The following is a 25373-nucleotide window of genomic DNA, read 5'->3' on the forward strand; positions in this document are numbered from 1 at the left end:
ATACCTCCATTGGTATTTGATCAGCAACTCAAATCCCTGTGGTATCAGTGGACCACTGTACAAACGCCCCTCACTAAAGCTCTGTATTTAGTGATATTCTCAGGCGTTAGACCGATGACAGCATGTTCCTTGTATCCCTTACAGATAAGGGATAGAAGAGTGACTTTTAATATCCTGCAAACTGTTGCGTACAAACAATATCGTGTATAAACAGTCGTCACCAGCTGTTGTTGGCGTATCACCTATCACGGGGTATTATATTGATTGAACTATTACTTACAGGATGCGGATGTATTCAAATGTAAAATACAGTCTGAATTGTAATTTTAGAATAGTATGTACCGCACCGTGTCAAAATAATCATGGTGTCATGAACTGTAAAACACCATCCATTTAATTTGATCGACAACTGCAGTGAATATTCACATTGCATATGCACCCATGTGATCAAATTGCACTTAACAAGGTATTACACATGTAAATGAGTTCTGGGAACAGAAAGAATTTATAAATATTGTAATGTTGCCTCGGCTGTTGTTATAATATTTCAGTGTTAAAGTGTTGTTGATCAATACCATTGATAAACATTGGTCACAATTGCGCTTACAGCTTGACATAATGATGATATTAGTATGCAACATGTGGCCTTTGTTAGAAATTTCCACATCAAATCAGTCCTGAGAAATAAACATCACATTTTATCCGCATGAAATCCATGACATAAACCAGATACCGATAACTTTTGCAGCCATATTGTGATGAGAACACACGGTTAATTAGGATTAGCCGACAGTAAAATAGGAGTTCAGTGTCACAGTTTATGTAAAACGAACCATTTCAAATGCTAAAATATTCTACTCAACACATACATCTTTCGAACATTTAATCCTATCAAAATATCATATCTTGACCACCAGCAACCAAAGCTAGTCACCATGTGTGACATTTACAACCCTTCAACTGTGGACACCTTCTCAAGAGTTAGATTGGAGCATGTTGTCTCCACCTCTGCCTACGTGAATGTATTCGCGTGTATAATTAGGTTCTTACCAAATACCGTAGACTGAAACAATATTTGTAACAGCGATCTTTATTCAAAGTCAGAAATGAATGTTACTTTTCAAGGTACTGAAATTGCACAAAATGCCGATGATATTCACATATTGAAACATTTTGTGAATTTTGGAATGTACATAATTACAAATATAACATTCAATATATTAATGATTTGCTCAAAATGACAGTATTTGAGCGGGACATTCAGATATGATTGTAATTCACCTTATTTGTTAATCGCTGTAAATGCAAGTTCACTATTGTACAACGACGAAATAATAATGAACATACAGTTTGTCATTAAGCGGTGTAACGTTACACCTGTCTGAAATAATTTTACACCTGTCTGGAGTAATGTGACACCTGTCAGAAGAAATGTGACACCTGTCTGGAGTAATGTTACACCTGCTGTCTGATGTAATGTCACACCTGTCTGGAGTAATGTCACACCTGTCTGGAGTAATGTCTCACCTGTCTGGAGTAATGTCACACCTACCTGGAGTAATGTCTCACCTGTCAGGAGTAATGTCACACCTATCTGGATTAATGTCACACCTGTCTGGAATAATGTCATACCTATCTGGACTAATGTCACAACTGTCTGGAGTAATATCACACCTATCTGGAGTAATGTCACACCTGTCTGGAGTAATGTCACAACTGTCTGGAGTAATATCACACCTATCTTGAGTAATGTCACACCTGTCGGTAGTAATGTAACAACTGTCTGGAGTAATATCACACCTGTCTGGAGTACTGTCACACCTGTCTGGAGTAATATCACACCTGTCTGGAGTAATGTCACACCTGTCTGGAGTAATATCACACCTGTCTCGAGTAATGTAATGTCACACCTGTCTGGAGTAATGTCTCACCTGTCTGGAGTAATGTCACACCTGTCTGGAGTAATGTCTCACCTGTCTGGAGTAATGTCACACCTGTCTGGAGTAATGTCACACCTGTCTGGAGTAATGTCACACCTATCTGGATTAATGTCACACCTGTCCTGAGTAATGTCACAGCTGTCTGGAGTAATGTCACACGTGTCTGGAGTAATGTCACACCTGTCTGGAGTAATATCACACCTATCTGGAGTAATGTCTCACCTGTCTGGAGTAAAGTCTCACCTGTCTGGAGTAATGTCACACCTGTCTGGAGTAATGTCAAAACTGTCTGGAGTAATGTCACACCTGTCTGGAATAATGTCATACCTATCTGGAGTAATGTCACAACTGTCTGGAGTAATATCACACCTATCTTGAGTAATGTCACACCTGTCGGTAGTAATGTCACAACTGTCTGGAGTAATATCACACCTGTCTGGAGTAATGTCACACCTGTCTGGAGTAATATCACACCTGTCTGGAGTAATGTCACACCTATCTGGAGTAATATCACACCTGTCTGGAGTAATGTCACACCTGTCTGGAGTAATGTCACAACTGTCTGGAGTAATGTCACACCTGTCTGGAGTAATGTCAGTCCTATCTGGAGTAATATCACACCTGTCTGGAGTAATGTCACACCTGTCTGGAGTAATGTCACACCTGTCTGGAGTAATGTCACACCTGTCTGGAGTAATGTCACACCTGTCTGGAGTAATGTCACACCTGTCTGGAGTAATGTCACACCTGTCTTGAGTAATGTCACACCTATCTGGGGTAATGTCACACCTATCTGGAGTAATGTCGTACCTGTCTGGAGTAATGTCACATCTGTCTGGAGTAATGTCACATATGTCTGTAGTAATGTCACACCTGTCTGGAGTAATATCACACCTGTCTGGAGTAATATCACACCTGTCTGGAGTAGTGTCACACCTGTCTGGAGTAATGTCACACGTATCTGTAGTAATGTCTCACCTATCTGTAATAATGTCACACATGTCTGTAGTAATGTCACACATGTCTGTAGTAATGTCACACGTATCTGTAGTAATGTCACTCCTCTCTCTGGATGTAACGTCACGGATCCTATGCTGTTAACAGATTGAGCAACATCTGATTACGTTGGTCAAGGCTGACCAGGAGATGCCATGCAGGTCAGTATTTCACGTGGTACTGACACCGGTAGTTCCCAGTTAATGGTACAGACTGTTCCAGGTTGAAACAGGTTGTCTATTATTGTCCGACATTAGCATCATTTAGCTTCTTTACATCGCGTGCTACAATTGTACTTTTGGTTGATTTACGTGTCATGAAATGTATCTCTTCTCTACGTGTAATTGTATAAACAGATTCACCATGTCCATCCTTACAAGCTGGATAATCACATTGTTGTCACATTCTATTAATTTAAACTTGAATCAGTGAATCTTAGCAGTAACACGTGACCTTAATCTCCCCTTCCTGGTTGGTTGTCTGTATATAGTGGAACATTCCATAGCAATGTATATCTTATCTAATTCACTGAATCAGCACATTGTGGTTTGTGTTTTAGTCTGCAGTCTGTTGTGTTGATGGAGACGCGTACGCGACTGACCACAGCACCAGCTCCTGTCACAGAAACATGTAAGTGCATTACAGCTGATATGACACAAGTCCCTTGACCAGCTCCTTACGCCAGGTGGTGATAAGGTTGTGTCGTGGAGATGACCAATAGACGTCCTCAGTTTCCATACAGCAATGGGCGAGAGGCCTTCTGATTGGACTGTCCAGTTTCATATCCCACTTCACAGCTGGTGTATAACATATTAAAACTAAGTTATGTGGATGTTAGTCGCACAAGGGTAAATTTTCATGTTAACTGCAAAAGCTATTAGTTAAACAAACAAGGGGAAAGGTTCCCATAGTTTGTAACTAAAGTTTACTCTCCCATAGTCATGTGTACGCTCTCATAGTAAGCCGAGCTGTCTCTGTTCCATAATATGCAACGTTCTCATGTTACCAAAACTGATCGCAGAAATACAGCAGATGGAGACAGCACGACGTCATTAAGTAACCAGCTTTTGGTTGGTTGAAAATGGGATCTAACCGTTTTCAACAATTCCTCATTCAGCTGGTTTGGAAAACTAACACATATCAATAAGAACACAAATAACATTATATTTTAATTCAAAATTGAAGAGACAGAGTCACACCATCTTTCAAAACTAGTTGAAGATCTCGCGGGGAAGAAGTTCCATCTTGGATTACAGTAGCATATTCAGTGGCGGGTTCAGTGGCGGATGGAGGGGCGAAGACCGAGAACGTGGGCGACGATGTCGTTGATGTGGCTGTAGCTGCAGCTGTGACAGATGGGCGTTTACTCTGTATTATGTCATCAACCCCGGCCTCCATCTCATATGATGTTCTCTGCGTTAGGAAAACGTGAACAATATTCACAGAAGCATATCATGATCTTATATTAAGGACCTTCTGGTAAATATAATATAGGCAAAGCCTACTATCTGAAATTTAGGCGACAGTTTGAATAAAATAATCTTAGGCAGACGAATTGCTATTTACAAATCGATATGCACAAGGACGTGGCCCAAAAAGTTGAAATGTGGAACATTTGTGCCAACAAATTATATTTAAAGTAGTTACATTATATTTCGCCCAAAAAACTATTGATGTAAAAGGTCTTTTGGGGGCGAGTTTATGATAAAGAATAACTGTATACACACCCTGTAACTCGTAATGGCTACAGATGTATGCCCCGTCCTCTCTGCAATAAGCTGTTCGTCTACACCGGCGTCGTAGAGACGTGTAGCTGTTGTTGCTAGAAGTAGTGGAGTATAATCCTGCAAACCCAGCAAGTTTGCATATTCGCCCGACTGTTCCTCTCAAAGGAGAATAGGACAGTCAGCAAACCACGTGTTATCTTTCACAAACCTGAATGGTCGGAGATAGAAAGCAGAACACTTGCCATCTCTAGGCCTAAAAGAGAAATAAGAATTTGTAATATAGATATCATCTTGCCCATTCAATGACAATTTACAATAATGCCACTACATTTTAACAGTAATTCCAATATTATAAACCAAGACAAAAATAGAATTAATTATTTCTGACAGTCGCACATGTCATGCCTTCTTGTGTATACCAAATATCAGTGAGAGTGAGCTTGGGTTTAACGTACGTTGATAACCAGTCAGGTCTAAGCAGCGAGCGAGACCTAACTCAAGTATTTGAAAACAACATAACAAATCAAACTAAAATATTCACATGTAATATTATGATAGTAATACTATTTATTACTCACCGAAGTGACATGTACTTTTGGTAGAGACGAATTAGGCATCTCTCAGGTCGCTCTCTGTTGACGGATATGCTTATTGATTTCTTTTCCATGCGCCTGTGTTTTATTCCTCCTCTGTTTGTTTTGGAAACATCCTCTGTGTACCTAAGAGTTTTACACCCATCTTCGGTATCGGTCAGGTAGAACTGTGAATTCGGTCCCACCCTTAGATTTATGTGCTCATCCCCAGCTCTTAATGCACAGTGCAAACCAATCAGATACATTAGAGTGTCTAGGAGTTTCTGAGTGGTGTCCTCACCTAAAATTCCCTTTTTTCCACAACACATCCTCCTGTTCAACACTTATCACAGCAGCCTGTCTCTTATCAATCCCAATTCCCTGTCTCGCTAGAGATTTCATTTTGGCGTCCAAAAGAGTTCTAAGTCCGGAGAATAAGAGAGATTCGTAAAAGTTTATTTGAATTCCATTCCGACGAATAAAGTATTGAAGTGAGGCAAAAAATACATTAATGTTTCGTTCAATTCACCTTCATTCACTGCTAATTCCAAAATGTTTGAATTTAAGTCAAAACCACTAGGGCCTTCTCTTGCTTCCTCTCGTCTACCCATGCCTGATAGAGTCTGACAGCCCACATACTTTTGTTTTCAGTATTTGTAGAATAACATGAATTACATAACTTACTGAAGTCAGAATCTGTCAACCGTTTGGCAAAACGGGATCTATTTTCAGCAGTAACTATTTCCGGAACCAATGGCTGCAGTTGCTTCTGTAGAAGGGGCCCAGATGGTTTACGTTTGTTAGACAATGAATTATTATATAAGCTTTCTTCAATAGCCTGACTTGCTTCAAACAAATAATCATCTGAACCAGAAATCGAAACGTGGGGTGTCTTTTGGTTCTGAAATAGTGGTATTAAGTAAATCTTCAAAGTCAGAATTGATTACAACTTCTGAATTTTGAGAAAAAATGTTTTGCGTAATAAAAATGTCCATATCGGAATCAGAGGTTTCCATTATGAACCCAACAAACCAACAGTTCAAGCAAAAATGCATGATGCACGTGCCGTTATCAATTTTCATGCGATTAACACTCCCGTAGTTTTGTTCGTGTTAAGCTGCGTTCAGGCGAGGTGTACACACGTTTCCAGACCATGGCAAGCATTTGATAGTAACATAGACATTAGATGCGTACGAACAAGTAGTCGAACTTTGTTTTAAGTAGGAGAAAGTTCTCAAACTCGCGATTAGTTTCGCACGTGAAGCAGGTCACGTGCGAAACTAATCGCGAGTTTGAACATTCTCCACATATATACTGCTGTCACTGTAAAGCGGAAGGGAGTTGGTTCCAAGGAACATTTAATTTACAGCAGGGTAAGTTTACATCTTGAAGATGGCGTCACGTAATGTGCAGGGCCTAGATTTTCGAAGCTCTCTTAGCGCTAAGATAGTCGTATGTTAATGTTAATGTATGACACTTACGACTATCTTAGCGCTAAGAAAGCTTCGAAAATCTAGGCCCAGGTTATTAGACGTGGCGAACGTGTAAGAAAGAAAATCTTCGACTTCTTAAACCATCGGAACTTGGGGAAAGTAACCATAAATATGTATCCAAACGTCTAACACGTAATGGCTTGTGTGCGTGCAGATTGGCGTGGAGACGGGTGTGCAGATGGGTGTGCGTTTGTCTGATAATTGTCTGAAGTCTGGAACATGCCAATTCATGACCCGGAAAATATTAAGTCCAGACTTGACAATCAGTTTAGACATCTCTGACAATCAATGTCAGGTTGAGATGGAATCGTTCCTGGGTTACATGCTGAGTGAACAAAGCCTACATCGTCGTGTGGTTCACCCGTTGTGACTGTACAGTAATATTCATTCATCGGGTGTGATAGGGAACGTTCCTACTTCTCACTGAGTGTTGGTTATCACGGACTGTGTTGGACTGCATGTGTTGTATGGGGTATAGTTGACCTGCTTTCTTAAAATAAATTTGAAATTCGTCCAGAATATATGTCTATGAGTGACACATGTCCAGAATTAACTCCCCCCATACACGACTCGTAACAGCTGCAAGCATGTCACTGAACAAGGGCAGTCAACTCAACGTGCCAGTGAATAGTTATGGCTCGTGGTTTTCTTTGCGCTGAAATCACGAACGGCAATGTCACAGTTTTCTAGGACAGTGCTTACTTGAGTCCTTTTGCCACAGACATATTGTTCTGGATTTTTTTTATTGCAGTACGTTATGTACGACTGAGTGATAAACGTGAGGATTTCACTTCTCTGTCTGATCTAGAAGCATAGGACAAAGCAGTTGTAGATTTCCCTCCCTTGTGTTCATGCACTCTGCATGATACCTTTTGCATGCATTATATCCCACTGATCTGTAGCACATATGCTGAATCTGCTTGCTCGTATCCTTTTCTTTGCTCTTCAGAAGGGTCGTGGACAGTGCCGCTGCTTTGTCTTGTGCTGGGTGGTTGACAGGTCAACTTTGTGGTAGGGTTACTAAAGTGTGGCGTCGGGCAACAGGCGGTACTTGCTTTTTGTGTAAATAGCCTGGGTGGGACCTCCACGTTAACACCTGGTATCATCGCTGAGTTTCCACGGTTCATTCGCCGGATTGGTTCTGTTCATTTGCGTTTTACACTTATTGGTATGTATCTATATATATATTCTATTTCCATGTCAAATGTTCTCGTCACGATATGGCTGCAATATTGCCGATGTGACGTTAAATAATAACTCACTCACTCACTCAATTATTGGTATGTGAAATATTTCATTCATTTTCTGTTTTTTCCCCCACAGTATTAACAATTGTAACTATGCAAATAATAACTGTTTTACAAACGCCACACACAAAGGAACAAACGCAATGATTTTGATATTAATATGGATGCTTGCCAGTGGGAGGTTGTTTAACTCATGGGTAACAGCATTGCCGAGTTCCTGTAGAGTTGGGGCGATGGGGTAGCCCAGTGATTAAGGCGTTCGCTCGTCACGCCGAAGATCCGGGCTCGATTCCCCACATGGGTACAGCGTGTGAAGCCCATTTCTGGTGTTCCACGCCGTGATATTGCTGGAATATTGCTAAAGGCGGCGTAAAACTAAAGTCACACACTCCTGTAGAGTCGGCGGGTGGAGAAGGCGCGGAGATCTGCAACTCGTGCTACAAGTCTCTGTTAGGGTTGAGGTCTGCTGACTTTGTTGGCAACAGTCATGAAATTCGTATTTTCGTGATTTAGCGATTTTATACGATTTGTGAATGGTGTCCTTCGATAAATGGTAAAAACACGTAAAACAATCCTTCACAAAAAACACTTAGCATTGCATCCCATTATAGCCGTGGGTCTTTTCCAGACGCGAATTATGTAATTTTGAGTATCTCCAACTGCGATTACTGTTTATCAATGACAGTAATAACAGTAATGATTATTCATAATGTGTGAAGCCCATTTCTGGTGTCCCCCGCCGTGATATTGCTGGGATATTGCTAAAAGCGGCGTAAATCTAAAACTCACTCACTCAATGCATAAAAACTACACAATGTTTTAAGAGCCTAGGCGTTGAGACTCTCAATGTACTGGTCACTCAGATGCCTGTCTTGTACCCTTCAGACTCATCTCTGTTTTATAAGAATGTTTTACTTTGTTGCTGTTTCACAGTAGCGCATTTTCACCATGGCTTGAGTTGATATCCGTCAGGCATATACTAGTATATACTTTAAACGCAAAGACTCAGAACGTTAACCTAGGTTTCAGTTTTAACCTTGGCATACATAAAAACTACACAATGTTTCAAGAGCCTACGGGTTGAAACTCTCAATGAACTGGTCACTCCGATGTTGTCTTGTACCCTATAGACTCCATGGTTAAAGGAAGAACCAAGGAAGAAGATGCTGCAGACGCAGGGCTTCCCATGACACAGGTCCAGTCCCCAAGGGGTACAACCACGGATCCCCCACAAGCCAGGGAGTCCTGGGGCAGACATCTGGACTATATGCTCACAATGGTAGGATACAGCGTGGGGCTGGGAAATCTGCTGCGGTTTCCCTACATCTGCAACAGGAACGGTGGAGGTAAGATACCTGTGACACCTCATGTCGAGTCACATCGGCAATATTGCAGCCATATCGTGAATATAATAATACATACTTTAATAATAAATGAAGTTATTTCGTAAACTCTGTCAATAAAGGACAGTAAAACAACTAGGTTATCACAGATAGAAATATAAAACTAGCAGGTAAGCATTAAAACATTCATTACAATACAGCACAATACGATATAAAAGCGGGCTATAGGTCACCAACAACTGAAGGTAGATGACAATACTAGGGGCCATGGGACTTACAGTACCTTTACTACCTGCATGGACAGAAAGCTGTAGTAGAGGTTAGGGCTTCCACGGGTACTCGAGTACTCGAGGACAAGTCGGGTTTAGCTGGACTAGAGTCCATTTTCAAGGACTCGAGGACTCGAAAAGGGGAGATAACTCGAATGATTGACGTTGACGGACTGTCTGCCATGTGCTAAGCATGAGCGGCCGTTAACGTCTAATATTAAGAAAAAGATATAACTTTATTATCCCAGAGGAAATTCTCATATATCCAAACTGTCTCAAAATGAATATATACACAGTTCACAAAAATATACACAATAATTACATGTTCAAAAGGAATGCTATTTACAAATAAAACTGACATGATATAATTCAATTAACCACATAGGTGAAGAGGCTGAATAATTCTAGTTCTAATCACATGATGGTGATTCAAAATATTTGTTGCATTCACGAATACTTGATGGTATGAAAGACTGTCGAGCTCTGTTTTGAGGGAAGGTAATCGACAGCAGCGTCCAGAAGGAAGTAGTTCAAAATGGTGAGATCAAATATGTCATCTATCAAATCAAATTTTAGCTGCCTTTTTGAATATACTCGAAATACACTCTAGAAATTTTGCAAGCAGTATTAACAATTTTGAAAAGTCTGTTTTTGTCGCGATGAGACAGATCCCCATACCAACATAGAAAATTGTAGGTCAACACACTTTGAAAAAAGGTTTGATAAAAAACTGTCATTACGGTTTTGTCAATGCCTTGACGATAATAATGTTCAGAATCAGAAATTAGGCCAGTAACAGTGGCGTCATCTGCAAATTTCACAGTAAACAAGTCATATATTGACAAGTAACAGTCATTGGTATACAAAACAAAGAGTACGGATGAAGTAACACAGCCATGTGGATCTCCAGTAGAGGTTAGGGCTTCAACGAGTCCATATTTTTGGACTCGAGTACTCGAGGGGTGAGACTCGACTCGGACCCGAGTACTCGAAATTCATACCTTTCAAGCAAACGATCAATTGTCAAGATAGTTACCTAATCATTTTAAGAAGTGAAATCTCAATCGATGTATAATATTTACTCTCATCTGCAGACTTGTAACAACTAATACCATACAGCCACACCGTGTGAGGAATAAACTATTTAATGTAGGTGTTAATAAAAACATTATCAGATGGGTTAAAGAATTCAGGGTACATAGAACTCAGTATGTCAGTGTCAATGGCTATCAATCTTCTTTTCTCTCAACCTCTACTGGAGATCCACATGGCTGTGTTACTTCATCCGTACTCTTTGTTTTGTATACCAATGACTGTTACTTGTCAATATATGACTTGTTTACTGTGAAATTTGCAGATGACGCCACTGTTACTGGCCTAATTTCTGATTCTGAACATTATTATCGTCAAGGCATTGACAAAACCGTAATGACAGTTTTTTATCAAACCTTTTTTCAAAGTGTGTTGACCTACAATTTTCTATGTTGGTATGGGGATCTGTCTCATCGCAACAAAAACAAACTTTTCAAAATTGTTAATACTGCTTGCAAAATTTCTAGAGTGTATTTCGAGTATATTCAAAAAGGCAGCTAAAATTTGATTTGATAGTTGACATATTTGATCTCACCATTTTGAACTACTTCCTTCTGGACGCTGCTGTCGATTACCTTCCCTCAAAACAGAGCTCGACAGTCTTTCATACCATCAAGTATTCGTGAATGCAACAAATATTTTGAATCACCATCATGTGATTAGAACTAGAATTATTCAGCCTCTTTACCTATGTGGTTAATTGAATTATATCATGTCAGTTTTATTTGTAAATAGCATTCGTTTTGAACATGTAATTATTGTGTATATTTTTGTGAACTGTGTATATATTCATTTTGAGACAGTTTGGATATATGAGAATTTCCTCTGGGATAATAAAGTTATATCTTTTTCTTAATATTAGACGTTAACGGCCGCTCATGCTTAGCACATGGCAGACAGTCCGTCAACGTCAATCATTCGAGTTATCTCCCCTTTTCGAGTCCTCGAGTCCTTGAAAATGGACTCGAGTCCAGCTAAACCCGACTCGTCCTCGAGTACTCGAGTACCCGTGGAAGCCCTAAGTGACTGTCGGTGACAGGAGGCGGTTTGGTATTCTTGTTTCTAAAAACAAACGAAGGAGTTTAGAAAACTTAAGGCTGGATATGATTGATAGAGGAACTGTGGCTGTCTGTAAGGAGACAATTAGAACTGAGCTGCATGCAATGGGTTGGCAGAAAGGTTGAGGAATTCCATCACCGATCATGAATTCTGAACAAAAGGAACAAAGGTTGAACTGGTGCTTATAGCATAGAAATTTTAACTGGGACAATGTGATTTTCTCAGATGAAAGTTCAATGTGGCTGTTTCCTAATACACTGAAATTCTGGACCAAACAAACTGAAAAACCTTTGTATCAGCGCCCAAAGTACAGTCCGAAATTTAACGTGTGGGATGGCATATCTGTGTTAGGGGCAACGCCCCTCTGTGTATTTGAAGGGAATATGAACAGTGAGCGGTACACAGATATTCTCGAGGGACATTTACCTCCATCTGCTCATGTGTTCTATGGAAATTGTTGGATTTTCCAGCAGGACAACTACCCAAAACATCGATCAAAGCATTGACAGGCCTGGTTTCGGACATTATTAGATTGGCCAAGCTATAGCCCTGACCTAAATCCAATAGAAAATGTTTGGGGACTTATGGAGGAAAGTGTCAATAAGGGAAATCTGACAAATATTGCTGAAATGAAGGAAGAGGTGGTCCGATATTGGGACAGCATGGACCATGACTTTCTAACTTCTTTGATGAGCAGTATGCCCCGCCGCATTGAAGCCTGCATTGCTGCCCATGGTGACTTGACAAAATACTAACTGTTCACCTGTCTTTGAAACTTGAGTTATGTTCTGCTAACATTCACATATAATACGTAAGTAATGAGTGAAAAAAATACAAAAATACAAAATGTACAATCTTTAAATTCTCAATAATTTCTATAAACATACATAAATACATACATACATACATACATACATACATACATACATACATACATACATACATACATACATACATACATACATACATACATACATACATACATACATACATACATACATACATACATACATACATACATACATACATACATACATACATACATGCAATTGTAAAGCGCTAGTATCCAGTGTTAGCTGCTCAAAAGCGCTAGTGTCTGAGATGATTGAGAGGGTCACTGAAATGCCATATTGAAAAATAACGTTTTGAGCTTCATGATTTATGTGCACATCTCTCTCCAACCCATTCCCCCTACCACCCCCACTCCCACCCTTTCTCCAAAATCCTGGATCTGCCCGTGAGTATATAATTGTACACGACTGAGGCAGTAATTGGCCTAGGTGGGAATGGGTGAATAGGCCTTTCCACACACCGAAACTATGTTTCAGTGCAATCAATTGTTTTTCAAATTGCACTGCTGTTGGTAACAATTATCATTCGCAGCGTGAGTCTGGAAATGCAGATCCTGTGATTCAAAGCTCAGAACAACATGTTTCTTGTGCCCTTAGCGATGATTATCATACTTTTATGTCTTTATTTTCCTTTCAGGGGCTTTTGTGATCCCATACATCTTTTGTGTTCTCATTACTGGGTTTCCAATGATGTTCCTCGAGTCATCAATGTCACAGTTCTCGCGAAAGGCTGTCTTGCATGTGTGGAGTTTTTGTCCAATGTTTAAAGGTGAGTACTAAATAGGTGATACATATATCAAAGTAAGAATTTGAAATAAGTTTAGTTAAGAGATGCTTAGTCTCCAACACTAACCGTACGAATTTGTTTACACGAACATTTTCTGTCTCTCAACAGGAATTGGTATTGCAAGTGTGGCAATTACGTTCGTCTACAGCACCTTTTACACTCTGTATCTGGCCTGGCCCATCTACTACTTGGTGAAGTCCTGCTCCAGCGTCCTGCCCTGGACAACTTGCGGCAACGTCTGGAACACCGACCTGTGTGTGGAAGACGTGAATACAATCTACGACAGTAACATTACAGTTGGTGGAGTGAATTCAACAAATACAATCTTTGCTGTCGATCGCTGGGAAAATGTAACCCTGGCTCACACACCTTTCGAGGAATTCTGGCAGTAAGACATCCAACGTCATATACTACCCCCGTCCCCCAATAGATATTTACAGCCTGATGCCGCACCGGAGCACTCCTACCATGTGAAAGTGGCCTGTAATCTTCAGTCAAGTAATCGATAAATCAGAAATTCCAGTTGTTAATTTTGAATTGAATTTTTGAATTATCAGAAAAAAAGATTTGTTATACAACACAATTTGACAAAAATTGTTCCAGACCACAGAACTGTTCCAGACTACAGAATGACAAACCCTAAGGAAGGCTGGCGAAACAATGTAGAAAATAGGTTGTGACAATTTGCGTCCATACAAGCGAAGCTCATTGAAATTGTTTTAAACCGCCTGGAATCTCGTTCTGTATGTTGTTCTGTATATTGTTCTGTATGTTGTTCTGTATGTTGTTCTGTATGTTGTTCTGTATATTGTTCTGTATGTTGTTCTGTATGTTGTTCTGTATGTTGTTCTGTATGTTGTTCTGTATGTTGTTCTGTATGTTGTTCTGTATGTATGCATGTTGTTCTGTATGTATGTTTGTATGTATGTTGTTCTGTATGTTGTTCTATGTTGTTCTGTATGTTGTTGTGTATGTTGTTCTGTATGTCGTTCTGTTCTGTTGTTCTGTATGTTGTTCTGTATGTTATGTTGTTGTTCTGCATGTTGTTCTATGTTGTTCTATGTATGTTGTTCTGTATGTTGTTGTGTATGTATGTTGTTCTTTATGTATGTTGTTCTGTGTGCATGTTGTTCTGTATGTTGTTATGTTTATTGTTATGTTGTTGTTCTGTATGTTGTTCTGTATGTTGTTCTGTATGTTGTTCTGTATATTGTTCTGTATGTTGTTCTGTATGTTGTTCTGTATGTTGTTCTGTATGTTGTTCTGTATGTTGTTCTGTATGTTGTTCTGTATGTTGTTCTGTATGTTGTTCTGTATGTTGTTCTGTATGTTGTTCTGTATGTTGTTCTGTATGTTGTTCTGTATGTTGTTCTGTATGTTGTTCTGTATGTATGTTGTTCTGTATGTTGTTCTGTATGTTGTTCTGTATGTTGTTCTGTATGTTGTTCTGTATGTTGTTCTGTATGTTGTTCTGTATGTTGTTCTGTATGTTGTTCTGTATGTTGTTCTGTATGTTGTTCTGTATGTTGTTCTGTATGTTGTTCTGCATGTATGTTGTTCTGTATGTTGTTCTGTATGTTGTTCTGTATGTTGTTCTGTTATGTTGTTCTGCATGTTGTTCTGTATGTTGTTCTGTATGTTGTTCTGTATGTTGTTCTGTATGTTGTTCTGTATGTTGTTCTGTATGTTGTTCCTGTATGTTGTTCTGTATGTTTGTTGTTCTGTATGTTGTTCTGTATGTTGTTCCAGGTGTTGTTCCTGTATGTTGTTCTGTATTGTTGTTGTTCTGCATGTTGTTCCTGTGTTGTTCTGTATGTTGTTCTGTATGTTGTTCCTGTATGTTGTTCTGCATGTTGTTCTGTATGTTGTTCTGTTCTGTATGTGTTCTGTATGTTGTTCTGTATGTTGTTCTGTATGTTGTTCTGTATGTTGTTCCAGTACGTTGTTGTGTATGTTGTTCTGTATGTTGTTCTGTATGTTGTTCTGCATGTTGTTCTGTATGTTGTTCTGTATGTTGTTCTGTATGTTGTCTGTATATTGTTCTGTATGTTGTTCTGTTATGTTGTTCTGCATGTTCTGTATGTTGTTCTGTATGTTGTTCTGTATGTTGTTCTTGTATGTATGTTGTTCTGTGTTGTTGTTCTGTATGTTGTTCTGTATGTTGTTCTGTATATTGTTCTGTATGTTGTTCTGCATGTTGTTCTGTATGTTGTTCTGTATGTTGTTCTGTATGTTGTTCTGTATGTTGTTCTGTATGTTGTTCTGTATGTTGTTCTGTATGTTGTTCTGTATGTTGTTCTGTATATTGTTCTGTATGTTGTTCTGTATGTTGTTCTGTATGTTGTTCTGTATGTTGTTCTGTATGTTGTTCTGTATGTTGTTCTGTATGTTGTTCTGTATGTTTGTATGTTGTCTGTATGTTGTTCTGTATGTTGTTCTGTATGTTGTTCTGTATGTTGTTCTGTATGTTGTTCTGTATGTTGTTCTGTATGTTGTTCTGTATGTTGTTCTGTATGTTGTTCTGTATGTTGTTCTGTATGTTGTTCTGTATGTATGTTGTTCTGTATGTTGTTCTGTATGTTGTTCTGTATGTTGTTCTGTATGTTGTTCTGTATGTTGTTCTGTATGTTGTTCTGTATGTTGTTCTGTATGTTGTTCTGTATGTTGTTCTGTATGTTGTTCTGTATGTTGTTCTGTATGTTGTTCTGTATGTTGTTCTGTATGTTGTTCTGCATGTTGTTCTGTATGTTGTATGTTGTTTCTGCATTGTATGTTGTTCTGTATGTTGTGTTCTGTATGTTGTTCTGTATGTTGTTCTGTATGTTGTTCTGTATGTTGTTGTTCTGTTCTGTATGTTGTTCTGTATGTTGTTCTGTATGTTGTTCTGTATGTTGTTCTGTATGTTGTTCTGTATGTTGTTCTGTATATTGTTCTGTATGTTGTTCTGCATGTTGTTCTGTATGTTGTTCTGTATGTTGTTCTGTATGTTGTTCTGTATATGTTGTTCTGTATGTTGTTCTGTATGTTGTTCTGTATGTTGTTCTTGTTGTATGTATGTTGTTCTGTATGTTGTTCTGTATGTTGTTCTGTATGTTGTTCTGTATGTTGTTCTGTATGTTGTTCTGTATGTTGTTCTGTATGTTGTTCTGTATGTTGTTCTGTATGTTGTTCTGTATGTTGTTCTGTATGTTGTTCTGTATGTTGTTCTGTATGTTGTTCTGTATGTTGTTCTGTATGTTGTTCTGTATGTTGTTCTGTATGTTGTTCTGTATATGTTGTTCTGTATGTTGTTCTGTATGTTGTTCTGTATGTTGTTCTGTATGTTGTTCTGTATGTTGTCTCTGTTATGTATGTTGTTCTGTATGTTGTGTTGTATGTTGTTCTGTATGTTGTTCTGTATGTTGTTCCTGTATATTTGTTCTGTATGTTGTTCTGTATGTTGTTGTATGTTGTTCTGTATGTTGTTCTGTTGTGTTCTGTTTGTATGTTGTTCTGTATGTTTGTTCTGTATGTTGTTCTGTATGTTGTTGTTCTGTATGTTGTTCTGTATGTTGTTCTGTATGTTGTTCTGTATGTTGTTGTTCTGTATGTTGTTCTGTATGTTGTTCTGCATGTTGTTCTGTATGTTGTTCTGTATGTTGTTCTGTATGTTGTTCTGTATGTTGTTCTGTATGTTGTTCTGTATGTATGTTGTTCTGTATGTTGTTCTGTATGTTGTTCTGTATGTTGTTCTGTATGTTGTTCTGTATGTTGTTCTGTATGTTGTTCTGTATGTTGTTCTGTATGTTGTTCTGTATGTTGTTCTGTATGTTGTTCTGTATGTTGTTCTCTGTATGTATGTTGTTCTGTATGTTGTTCTATGTATGTTGTTCTGTATGTTGTTCTGTATATTGTTCTGTATGTTGTTCTGTATGTTGTTCTGTATGTTGTTCTGTATGTTGTTCTGCATGTTGTTCTGTATGTATGTTGTTCTCTATGCTGTTCTGTATGTATGTTGTTCTGTATGTTGTTCTGTACTCTGTTCTGTATGTTGTTCTGTATGTTGTTCTGTACGTTGTTCTGCATGTTGTTCTGCGTGTTGTTGTGTATGTTGTTCTGGATGTTGTTCTGTATGTTGCTCTGTATGTTGTTGTGTATGTTGTTTTGTAAGTCGTTCTGTATGTATGCTGTTCTGTATGTTGTTCTGTATGTATGTTGTTCTGTATGTATGTTGATCTGCATGTTGTTCTGGATGTATGTTGTTCTGTATGTTGTTGTGTATGTATGTTGTTCTTTATGTATGTTCTGTGTGCATGTTCTGTATGTTGTTCTGTATGTATGTTGTTCTGTATGTTGTTCTGCATGTTGTTCTGCATGTTGTTCTGGATGTATGTTGTTCTGTATGTATGTTGTTCTGTATGTTGTTCTGTATGTATGTTGTTCTGCATGTTGTTCTGCATGTTGTTCTGTATGTTGTTCTGTATGTTGTTCTGTTTGTTGTTCTGTATGTATGTTGTTCTGCATGTTGTTCTGCATGTTGTTCTGTATGTATGTTGTTCTGTATGTTGTTCTGTATGTATGTTGTTCTGCTTGTTGTTCTGTATGTATGTTGTTCCGTATGTATGTTGTTCTGTATGTTGTTCTGTATGTATGTTGTTCCGTATGTATGTTGTTCTGCATGTTGTTCTGTATGTTGTTCCGTATGTATGTTGTTCTGTATGTTGTTCTGTATGTATGTTGTTCTGTATGTTGTTCTGTATGTATGTTGTTCTGTATGTTGTTCTGTATGTATGTTGTTCTGTATGTTGTTCTGTATGTTGTTGTTCTGTATGTTGTTCTGTATGTTGTTCTGTATGTATGTTGTTCTGTATGTATGTTGTTCCGTATGTTGTTCTGTATGTATGTTGTTCCGTATGTATGTTGTTCTGTATGTTGTTCCGTATGTATGTTGTTCTGTATGTTGTTCTGTATGTATGTTGTTCCGTATGTATGTTGTTCTGCATGTTGTTCTGTATGTTGTTCTGTATGTATGTTGTTCCGTATGTTGTATGTATGTTGTTCTGCATGTTGTTCTGTATGTTGTTCTGCTTGTTGTTCTGTATGTATGTTGTTCAGTATGTATGTTGTTCTGTATGTTGTTCTGTATGTATGTTGTTCCGTATGTATGTTGTTCTGTATGTTGTTCCGTATGTATGTTGTTGTGTATGTTGTTCTGTATGTATGTTGTTCTGCATGTTGTTCTGTATGTATGTTGTTCTCCATGTTGTTGTGTATGTATGTTGTTCTTTATGTATGTTCTGTGTGCATGTTCTGTATGTTGTTCTGTTTGTTGTTCTTTATGTATGTTCTGTATGTATGTTCTGTATGTTGTTCTTTTTGTATGTTCTGTATGTTGTTCTTTATGTATGTTGTTCTTTATGTATGTTCTGTATGTATGTTCTGTATGTTGTTCTGTATGTTGTTCTGTATGTTGTTCTGTATGTTGTTCTTTATGCTCTGTTCTGGATGTATGTTGTTCTTTATGTATGTTCTGTATGTTCTGTATGTTGTTGTGCATGTTGTTGTGTATGTTCTGTATGTTGTTCCTCATGTATTTTGTTCTGTATGTTGTTCTGGATGTATGTTGTTCTGTATGTATGTTGTTCTGCATGCTGTTGTGTATGTTGTTCTGTTTGTTGTTCTGTATGTTGTTCTGGATGTTGTTCTGTATGTTGTTCTGTATGTATGTTGTTCTGCATGCTGTTGTGTATGTTGTTCTGTTTGTTGTTCTGTATGTTGTTCTGTATGTATGTTGTTCTGCATGCTGTTGTGTATGTTGTTCTGTTTGTTGTTCTGTATGTTGTTCTGTATGTTGTTCTGTATGTATGTTGTTCTGCATGCTGTTGTGTATGTTGTTCTGTTTGTTGTTCTGTATGTTGTTCTGTATGTATGTTGTTCTGCATGCTGTTGTGTATGTTGTTCTGTTTGTTGTTCTGTATGTTGTTCTGTATGTTGTTCTGTATGTTGTTCTGTATGTTGTTCTTTATGCTCTGTTCTGGATGTATGTTGTTCTTTATGTATGTTCTGTATGTTCTGTATGTTGTTCTGCATGTTGTTCTCGATGTATGTTGTTCTGGATGTTGTTCTGTATGTATGTTGTTCTGTATGTATGTTGTTCTGTATATATGTTGTTCTGGATGTTGTTCTGTATGTATGTTGTTCTGGATGTATGTTGTTCTGTATGTTGTTCTGGATGTTGTTCTGTATGTTGTTCTGCATGTTGTTCTGTATGTTGTTTTGTATGTTGTTTTGTATGTTGTTCTGTATGTATGTTGTTCTGTATATATGTTGTTCTGTATGTTGTTCTGTATGTATGTTGTTCTGTATGTATGTTGTTCTGTATGTATATTGTTCTGTATGTATGTTGTTTTGTATGTGGTCCAACGATTTGCCGAACTGAGCTACAGTGAGCGGCTGGTGAGTGCGGCATCTCCATGGTCTGTGGCGGAGACAGCCAGGGCACGGTGAGAATGAGACATAGTGAGAGTGATCCAAAAGTTGATATCGCTTAGAAGATACAGACAACTGTTGCACAGTTTGTCTACAACACCAATGTCTTGTAATCAATGGTATTCACAAGGTCTATTACGTATGCCATGTTTCGTGGGCGTCGGTTGCCTCTCGGCCTCCTCGAAAGTGTCGGTGGTTAGAAACGCATGGGTTTACATTCAGGCAATGTTTGTTTGTTGTTTCACGTCACATTCGAGCTATCAGAGTAGTCGCTAAACATTCGAGTTATCAGAGAGTAGTCGCTAAACATTCGAGTTATCAGAGAGTAGTCGCTAAACATTCGAGTTATCAGAGAGGAGTCGCTAAAGATTCGAGTTATCAGAGAGGAGTCGCTAAACATTCGAGTTATCAGAGAGTGGCCGCTAAACATTCGAGTTATCAGAGAGTGGTCGCTAAACATTCGAGTTATCTGAGTGTAGTTGCTAAACGTTCGAGTTATCAAAGAGTAGTCGCTAAACATTCGAGTTATCAGAGAGTGGCCGCTAAACATTCGAGTTATCAAAGAGTAGTCGCTAAACATTCGAGTTATCAGAGAGTAGTCGCTAAACATTCGAGTTATCAGAGAGGAGTCGCTAAAGATTCGAGTTATCAGAGAGGAGTCGCTAAACATTCGAGTTATCAGAGAGTGGCCGCTAAACATTCGAGTTATCAGAGAGTGGTCGCTAAACATTCGAGTTATCTGAGTGTAGTTGCTAAACGTTCGAGTTATCAAAGAGTAGTCGCTAAACATTCGAGTTATCAGAGAGTGGTCGCTAAACATTCGAGTTATCTGAGTGTAGTTGCTAAACATTCGAGTTATCAAAGAGTAGTCGCTAAACATTCGAGTTATCAGAGAGTGGCCGCTAAACATTCGAGTTATCAGAGAGTGGTCGCTAAACATTCGAGTTATCTGAGTGTAGTTGCTAAATATTTGAGTACGGATAAGATGTGACCAATCATAATGGCAGCAACTGAACGTCCCGAGATTTGTATGTTAGTCTGTACTTACGAGATATATGAATATCAACTGAGAGACTGTGACTGGTGTTGTTTGCCTTCCAGGTACAACGTCTTGAACGTCTCTACCGGCCTGGAGGACGTTGGGTCTGTACAGTGGGAAATAGTCGGATGCCTGCTCGCCGCAATAACTATCATATTTGTCTGTATCGTCCGTGGTATCAAATCTGCTGGGAAGGTTTGTTAAACTGAAATACAGTCATGGTAATTCCGAACTTCTGAGGTTCCCAGCATGCAATGTGTACCTTGACAGTGTTTCCGTTGCTTCATCGTTACTTCACATAACAAAACACGTTTTGGAGAATTCGGAAAACCGACATAATGTTTCTCAATGAACTCATTTCTGAGATCTGTACACCGGACATATTTGTAAGAAGGGTTTTTCATTTTCTACGTTGTTTAGATTATAAAAAAATGACAAATTCTGTTTCCTCTTAAGATCCACTTACATCTTCCCGTATCTTTCGTTAATGATATTAGAACTTGTTCACTGGTCACGAGGGGTACATGGATTGATGTACCCTCTATGTTTGTTTATGCTCCCGCTCAACCCATGGGCATGGGTACAATGTGTGAAGCCCATTTCTGGTGTCCCCCGCCGTGATGTTGCTGGAATATTGCTAAAAGCGGCGTAAAACCAAACTCAGTCAGTCAGTCAACCCATGGGCCCTGTGGGACCAGTGAACAACGTTTTTATCTTACCGAACACCTCAATGTTAAGTTTGAACTGTTTGAGTATGGAGTGAGTGAGTTAAAATTCCAAGTCACATGGACAGTATTTCAGCCATATCGCAACTATAAAAGTTATAAATGTATAAATGAAATAAAAACAAACTTATATACTTCCCTGTCTGCAAAGAACAGTACAATAACTACTCTATCACAGATTTATTCTTAAAACTAGCATATAACCATGACACACCTTTAACAGTAAAGTATAAGTAATGGGGTATAGACCACCAACAACTTAATGTAGATTGCCATACTTGGGACAATGGGGACTTTCAGTGCTTTGGCTATCCGAGTTTAGAGTTATCTCCTTTCCATCGATTTGCATTCGCAAAACATCGGTAATTTTACATGGCTCAATTATTGGAGATAAAGAGTTACTAACACGAAGTACCAAATGAATTCCCACAGTTCGTCATTCCCAGCGGGTAACGTAGAAAATGTAAGCGGGGTACACAGAAAATAATAGAAGAGCTCTCAGCCAATTTATGTGTAAGGTAAGACAAATGTTACATACGTGAGTTAAGATAAATGGTGTTCTACATAACAAGGGCTACATCCTACTGTTTGCCTGACTGCAGGTGGTGTATGTGACCGCACTACTGCCGTACTTCCTGCTCATCGCCATCTTCATTGCGACGCTGCTGCAGCCGGGAGCCTCAGACGGCCTCCTGTACTACGTCGTTCCGGATTTCCCCAAACTACTGGAAATACAGGTGGTATTCTCGGCTGGTTGGTTGGTTGGTTGTTTAACACCACACTCAGCAATATTCAAGCTATTTAGAGACAGTATATAATTGATCGAGTCTGGACCAGACAATCCGGTGGTACACTCGGTTGACACTCACAATTGTTCCTGTAAATATAACAAAGGGACAGCTTGTGGATAAGGTGAAACCGATGGAAACGTTTCTCTGTGGGTAAATAGCTCTTCCTATACACGTCAGCATCCAACAATGTGCCTGGCGCTGTGTTTAGCGTATTAAAAAAGTCTGCTAGAATATTACACGCGTCTGTTGCTATGACTGCAGGTGCTGTGTGTAGCGTATTACAAAAGTCTGCTAGAATATTACACGCGTCTGTTGCTATGACTGCAGGTGCCGTGTGAAGCGTACTACAAAAGTCTGCTAGAATATTACACGCGTCTGTTGCTATGACTGCAGGTGCTGTGTGTAGCGTACTACAAACGTCTGCTAGAATATTACACCTGGCTGTTGCTATGACTGCAGGTGTTATGTAGCGTACTACAAACGTCTGCTAGAATATTACATCTGTACGATGCTATGACTGCAGGTGCCGTGTGAAGCGTACTACAAATGTCTGCTATGTGTTTCAAAAGTCTGCTAGAATATTACACCTGTCTGTTGCTATGACTGCAGGTGTGGGTGGAGGCATGTCTGCAGGTGTTCTACTCGCTGGGCCCTGGCTGGGGAATGATTGGCACGGCTGCAAGCTACAAACAATTCAATCGACCATGTCTCAAGTGAGCAATAGTTTTGTTTAACTCGCACTTAGCAACACCTCAGACATATTGCGGCGGTCTGTAAATAACCTGGACCAGATAATCCAGTTAGATGCATGTCCCATGCTGGCAGCATTCACTGAGCCGCGTGTACAATGTATATAGGTGTCCATGTCGGGAACACCCGGTGTCGCGTCGTATTTATAGTGATTCATAAGCGCCTGTCCGTGATATGCTCGACGAGAAGAGATTTGCTGTGGATGTAGTGCGGGTGTTTTCGATTATATTTACATTGAAACCCCGGTGTTTCCATGTGTACATATCTGTTCAGATCGTGTTGGTGGGGTTTATGGTTACTATTGATTGTTTACTCTGTACTCTGATAAATATAATAAGTATGTGAAAAGTTGCAGAATGAAGACGAATGAGGTGCAAGACCAACAAATAACAGTAAAATGTGACTTACGTTACTTAAAAATACAATTAATAATAAGTTGTAATAACAAATCAATGTAAATTAGTACGAAGGAATCATCTTGACAGATCAAAATAGCGTGGCAGTATAAATACAATGGAAAGACCATGTACAGAAAAACCAGTGGTTATAGACTCTGTTGATAATATTCACCTAGCTGCAGCAGTGTCCCAGCTCACACAATAGGCTTAATCTGGGCATCCTGGGAGAAACGTGATCGTCACAGTGCTAGTGTTCGTGGAATGTGATGTGAGATGATTGAGGCAAGAGTGACCCATGCATAAAGCTTTCAGGAGTTTCATTTCTGGTACTCTCTCTTAGCCCTTGTCCTGCTACCCTTTTTTGCCTGCTTCTACCTGTTACCCTGGGCCTAGGAAGCCCAGTCACACCCTAAAAGTGTTTACTCCCTAAGCATATTTTCGCACAAGGCCCTATGAACAGTAATTGCTAGTTCACAGAGAGAAGAAACAATGCAGACACTCCAGTCAACAATTAGAGCTCAACAGTAAGTATGTAATAATCACAGTTAAGTTTTATTGATAAAATTATGTTTTCTAGTTTTCTAAATTTTTACGATTTGTGAATACAATAAAATGTCATGTATCATATTTATGAAATTTCTTTTTTCAGTATCGTTACAAATTTCAGATTGTACCATCGCAAAGAACATTCAAACATTTTATATATGTCACGGACTGCTGCAAATGTATCCTTCTGTTTTCGGACTGATTTTGTTTCCTTGTTATCAAATCGCAGTAAATCCTCTAGTTCCTGAAAGCTCCGTTGTGACATTGTGGCTCTGATGAGTGAAATTCCATATTCCTTGACCACAACACAGAAGTATCAATCATGTTTTGCCTTAAGTGACCACATGTGATCATTGGCAGTGCAGTCCCGGAGGGCAAAGCTTGATGCGTCAGGTGAGGTTTCTCCTAGGGTTGTGATCGGCGCCTGGTGTGGCTGTACAACTCAATTCTGGAGTTAATGTTGGATGACTATGTTGCAGTTTGTGCAGACGAAGCAGGACAACTGGGAAGAAGCAGAGACTGCTTTCTGTTGGCGTGCTCGTTTCTCTGCTGCCTGCTGGGTTCTCTCCTCCTCTGCTTGTCTGATTCCACTCTGCACCATTTGACGCCAGCAGCTGTTTCCCAGGCATCAAGGTCAATGTTCACACTTTCATGTCACGTTTGCACACAACATTGAACCTGCGAGTTGGACGTCCTGTGCGTCTGCTACCAGTGGCAAGTAGAGTAGGTTCCTGGGAATCTTCCATGAGTCCAAATTCTTTGCAGGCATATACAACCTTGTCCACCAGTCTCTGCAGGGCCTCTTCAGTGTGTGAGGAGATGGAGAAGGCAGGTGAGCAGGACCCGTAGTATATAACTGTGCTCTTCATGTCCTCGTGGAAGGAAATCACCATGCTGCGTAGCTGAGGAGGACATCCCGTCTTCTCCAGGAGACGGAAGAGGCCCTTTCTGCTGACAAGGTCAAAAGCCTTTGTTAGATCGATGAATTACAGATACAGTGGCTTGCCCTGCTCTCTGCACTTCTCCTGAAGCTGGCGCACTGAATAAATACCGGCCTGAGCTGAAGCTGCACTGCGACTCTGGGTACACTCGGGCAGCCAGTGTCTGGAGCCTGGTGAGGAGGATGCGGGCGTATACCTTCCCGACTATGCTCAGGAGGGAGTTCCCTCTGGAGTCACTGCGGTCGCCGTTGTTCTTGTAGAGAGTCACAATGGAGGCATCACGTATGTGGGACTGCACCTCCCCTGCAGCACAGGCAAAGCAGGTCGAACAGTGGCTGC

The 25373-nt window shown here is 39.5% G+C and overlaps 1 protein-coding gene across 1 annotated transcript; it reads left to right on the forward strand.

Annotated features, from left to right (window-relative positions):
- Positions 1–9110: 9110 nt before the first annotated feature.
- On the forward strand, positions 9111–24698 carry LOC124281700 (sodium- and chloride-dependent creatine transporter 1-like). Its single transcript, XM_046717651.1, has 7 exons — positions 9111–9321; positions 13227–13358; positions 13485–13764; positions 20946–21078; positions 22211–22361; positions 23009–23112; positions 24573–24698. Exons 1-7 carry the CDS (start codon positions 9111–9113, stop codon positions 24696–24698), a joined length of 1137 nt encoding a protein of 378 aa, XP_046573607.1.
- The last annotated feature ends 675 nt before the right edge of the window (positions 24699–25373 follow it).

This window comes from Haliotis rubra, unplaced genomic scaffold (genome assembly GCF_003918875.1).
Source record: "Haliotis rubra isolate DU_JTF1 unplaced genomic scaffold, ASM391887v1 Scf288, whole genome shotgun sequence".
NCBI classification, from domain to species: Eukaryota; Metazoa; Mollusca; class Gastropoda; order Lepetellida; family Haliotidae; genus Haliotis; species Haliotis rubra.